Source organism: Trachymyrmex septentrionalis, unplaced genomic scaffold (assembly GCF_001594115.1).
Source record: "Trachymyrmex septentrionalis isolate Tsep2-gDNA-1 unplaced genomic scaffold, Tsep1.0 scaffold11, whole genome shotgun sequence".
NCBI lineage: Eukaryota > Metazoa > Arthropoda > Insecta > Hymenoptera > Formicidae > Trachymyrmex > Trachymyrmex septentrionalis.
This window is the reverse complement of record NW_017304228.1, coordinates 3,534,276-3,539,013: the sequence shown is the minus strand read 5'-3', so window position 1 is coordinate 3,539,013 and position 4,738 is coordinate 3,534,276. Positions and strand designations below refer to the sequence as shown.

Below are 4,738 nucleotides of genomic sequence, written 5' to 3'. Positions count from 1 at the left end.
TGTGACATATAAGACAGATGGCTCTTTTTATTCTATAATATAAGAGTTAGCATGGACGTTGGTTGCATAAAAAGAAAATCCTAGTTAGAATTGGTATAGTATTTTCACAATACATTGTTATATAGTATACATGTAATGTAGACATCATACACGTATATACATATGTATATATACATATGTATACAAAAAATATTGATAACCATAGATACACGTACTACATGTATGACAATAACCTACGTATTTGTAAAGTCCGTATTGAAGTCATAATCATCAGAAGTAAGTTTGAATTCTTCAAGCTGTCCTGCTAGCTTGATAGTAGCTTTTTCTGGAAATTGAGAAGTGACATTAAAAAAAATTTAAATATTATATTTAATCTTTTTTCTTATTTTTTTATCATACCACTTCTCAATCGTTGTTTTTTTTCCTTCTTGAATTGAAGTTTCTTAAGTTTGTTTAGTTTTTGATTGCCTTCAATTTCGAAAAGTGGATCTGGTTTCTTCTTTCTTTCAGTAGACTTATCCTTTTTCATATCTTGCAATTTCTTTTTCAATTTCTTCTGCACTTTGTATTCCTGCAATAACATATTGGCCACATATTACAAAATAATTTTCATAGTGCATACAAGTTTCGATAAATATCCAATGTATCATCCGTATTCAATAAATACATTTTTAATATATTATATCTTACCGCTTCCTTTTGTATTTCGATCTCCATTGCCGTCGTGACAGGACCTGTACTATTGATCAAGACAGGATCTGTGATAGAATTATTTGTAGAATTTGTCGTGAAATTATCAAGCATCATTCTTTCTTCCGCAGCAAAACTTTCAATGTCAAATTCTTTAGCTACTTGATTGACTATCTCGGCAGATACGTGACATACCGGCTGTTCAGGTGGAACTGTATAATATCTAATAAAAATATTTTAAATATTAGAAATTATCACTATGTAAAGATTTGGAATGGTATAATACAACAAACCTGATTTTTCCAGAATTCCAATCCTCGATAATGCCGCGCGCAGCAGCAGTCGCATCAGGTATTCCACCTTTCTTATATTTTCCCATTCGTGCTGCTTTCATAGCAAAAAATTCATCTGGCGTTGAAAAATCTTGCATATCGTACAACTCCATTATCTGTTGTCGCGAGACTCTTTTCAAAATCGCAGTCGCTGGCTTAAAAGGATCTTTCAATGCCTGAATTCTTACTGCATTTTTTAGAGCTACAGATGTATCATCAGAATTTTCATCCGAACTAGCGAATACTATACCAGGAGAATCTAACAATTTTATTTTAGAATCTAATTGAACAATTTGCATCGTTTTCGTTATTCCTGAAATTTAAAAAAATCATAAATTGAATCAATAAGTATACAAATATTAATTAATTAGTTTAATTATATAAACGTTTCGCGTTAATTATAAATTACTACAAAACAATTTTTTTTTAACAAATTCGGAAATGTAATCGCTAAAACAAATGGTTTGAATATAGTAAAGAGTTGATACAAAAATTGGCAATAAATAATTAATTACCTGGTATATTTCCTACATTACACGCTTTATTGCGTTTCAAAGAATTAATAACGCTAGATTTTCCTACGTTTGGCAAACCAACAACACCCACTCTAATGCTTGTTTTTACATTATTACTATTTCTACAATAATTTCCGAGTAGCGACAGGAGCAATTCCGCTCCAAAGCAAGTGTTGCTCTGTATCATGGATTCCGTTTTCTTTCCTAATTTTCTTCTACCTAATCGATTTGCTTGGTTTTGTGTGGACGACTTAAATGCCACGGCAGGTAAACTGGCTCTCAAATACTTTAGCCATTGATCTAAATTATCTCTGGGAATCAAATCAGCCTTGTTTAAAACCAACACCAGTCTCTTGTTTCCTGCAGCTCGGATTACTTCTTCTACCTGTATTCAGATATTCGTAACAACAAAGTAATGATGGAGCTCGTATTGTAATTAACAACAAATCGACAAACAAGGCCAAAACAATGAACAAATCAAAGATCTTACTTTAATTAATCTATATTTTATTTCATATTTAATATACCAGACGTTTCCTTACTAAGTCATCTTCAGCTGCAATAAAAATATTAATACATATGAATTACTTTCGTCCCATACAATTCTTTGAAAATATGATAGTAAACATGTAACATTACTATTTCTATTTTTTTGTTACATACTGTGTGTGATTAAAATAGTACTGCAAATAATAACTGTGTCATTAATTTTTATATGAATTTTAAGTTTACTAATATATTTTTAAAGAATTATGTAATGGAATGAAAGTAATTCATATATATTAATATTAATATTGTGGTTGAAGAGAACTTAATAAAGTTGAAACGTTCTACATTAAATATGAAATGAAATATAGATTATTAATTAAGGCAAAACTTTTTTGCTCATTATTTTAACTTACTCTCCCCTTATTTAATGTCAGATATATTATAATAAATAAATTAATACATTTATATTTGGAACAAAAACTTCACAAAACTTGCCTCTTTGCATCGTGTTCCCAATGGATCACGAGCATCAACAACTTCAAGAATAACGTCGGCTGCATCCAGAACTTTTTTGAACTCCTTATAATAGGCTTTAAGTGAATTTTCTTCTTTAGCAACGCCTTTTTTTATTTGATCTTGAGCAGAATCTACTTCCATTGATTTATGTGCCAACTGCTTATTCTCAGCCTGTTTAACCAATCCCTGGAGACCATCCTTGGCGAGTTGCTCGCGTTTTCTTTCACGCGCCATTTCCTTCTGCTTCTGTTTTTCCTCCTCCCGTTGCTTCTTCATTGCCTCTACTTCTTTCAATATATCCTCTTTGAACGGACATTGATTCGGTATTTCCACTACCTTAGGTTTTCCTGAATAAAATTGAACTTATCAAACTGACTATTTTAAATACAAATATATATCTCTATATTTGATAAATTAGAGCACTGACTTTTAGAATTCTTCTTAGCCTCTTTCCTCATTTTTCGGTTGTGTTCACGAACCTTTTTCTCGATTTTATATCTCTTCCGCGCCGGCATGCGCTTACTCTGCTTATCTATATCACAATAAAATAAGAAAATTATTTTTAGAAGAACTACATTAATGTAATAAGATAATGACAAATATATGATAATGTCTTTGTTATTAATTACTGACTATAAAGATATGGACAGATTAAACCATTCTAATGCACATAACCTAATACATGTAACTTATTTTAATCTTCCTCATAAAGTACGTGAAGCTTCGAATTCTTTTATAATATATTCAATATACTTACTACAAAACTTCATATTTGCCAATAATATAACTACTAAAAAATTATCGTAATATTTTTACAACAATAACGCTCGAAATGACCACGTGCAGAGCTCGATTGACAGAGTTGACAGAGTTGAATTTTGGAACGCACTCCTGAGTGCAAAAAGTGTAAGCAACGCAAACAGACCTCGTATTTCATTGCAATAAATTACTAGAATAAGTTACTACTTCAGTGATTTTTTGAATGCAATTTAAACAAAAATTAGCAAAGATATGAAATTCTAACAAAATTTTATGCTGCGAGGATTTTAAAAAATTTCTAATCTTTTTTTAATTCCATAAGAAAATTTATCTTTTAAAAATAAAAAAAATATCAATCAAATAGCGATTATCTTTCGAAGTGATTTCGATTAAACCTTTTGATTAACTTATATACATACAGTGAATTTAATGGCGAAAAAAATGTTAACGAATGCGTACTCAGTGGGCACTGGTGAATATTAAAATTGTCGTAAAGATTTACAAAAACCGATTCAATCGGTTTGAAATACTCAATACACTTTATTATGCGCTGTTAAGTAAAATATTTTATAATTCGAAATATTTATATTTTACTTTTACGTTCAGATTAAATCAATGTATAACACTTTAACAATTAGCATGATGCCATAATGATTTTATTCAAATTTTTAATTATATAATTAATCCCTAATAAAATTTTTCTTTTTAGGTCATTCTAATGAAACTTTTTCTTAGAATCATTTATATAATATTTTTTAAAATAATTTTCTTTTTAAAAAATTTCTCAGATTTCTTTATATAAATTGAAGTGTTCTTCAAAGTGTACTGAGAAAATTTATATTTTTTACAAATAAATTCTTTATATGTATACATGAATTTTGAAATATTTTAAGAATTTTAAGACGACGCATTTTCTATAATTTTTGAAAAAATTAAATTTTAATTTTTCAAATTTTATAAAATTCCATCAGAAATTTTATAGCTATAAAAATAATAGAAATCTTAAAATATTTCAGAATTTATATATATATGAAAAATTCTAAGAAAATGTTCTATGTTTAATGTTTTTCTTATTATTAGGAAAAGAAAACATTCTAATGTTTTTGAAAAGTGTTACAATTTGTAAAAATAAAAATTTGAGAAAAATTTTCACTAAATCTAATAACAAAAACAATAAAATTTGTTAACTCCGTCCATATTAATAAATATTACAGATGTTACCTTGATAAATTAATTGCCAATTAAGTTAATCGGAGTTGAAGTCGCTGTCGAAATAATCCAGTTCATCCAACGGAAAGATTGATTACAAAAAGTTTCTAGTTATATTTTATTCTTTCTAATCTATTCTTTTCGATCTTTTAAATTACTACTAATAATTAACAATTCTTATCCAAATTAACGAAATATTACATATTATTAAATTAAATATGAATATTA

General features: G+C 28.1%; 1 protein-coding gene across 1 annotated transcript; it reads right to left on the bottom strand.

Annotated features, from left to right (window-relative positions):
• Positions 1-209: 209 nt before the first annotated feature.
• LOC108749256 (guanine nucleotide-binding protein-like 3 homolog) lies at positions 210-3,415 on the bottom strand. The gene is made up of 8 exons (XM_018487832.1): positions 3,300-3,415; positions 2,970-3,074; positions 2,522-2,889; positions 1,538-1,922; positions 984-1,335; positions 691-913; positions 400-571; positions 210-325 (listed from the first exon to the last, which is right to left on the bottom strand). The coding sequence occupies exons 1-8, from the start codon at positions 3,310-3,312 to the stop codon at positions 234-236; spliced, it is 1,710 nt and encodes a 569-aa protein (XP_018343334.1). The 5' UTR covers positions 3,313-3,415; the 3' UTR covers positions 210-233.
• Between the last annotated feature and the right edge of the window lie 1,323 nt (positions 3,416-4,738).

Excerpts from the sequence above, each read along its gene's own strand:
- LOC108749256 (XM_018487832.1), bottom strand. Across the intron at positions 2,890-2,969 it reads GGCTAAGAAGAATTCTAAAA|GAAAACCTAAGGTAGTGGAA; the intron begins GTCAGTGCTCTA and ends AATTTTATTCAG. Across the intron at positions 572-690 it reads TCGAAATACAAAAGGAAGCG|GAATACAAAGTGCAGAAGAA; the intron begins GTAAGATATAAT and ends ATGTTATTGCAG.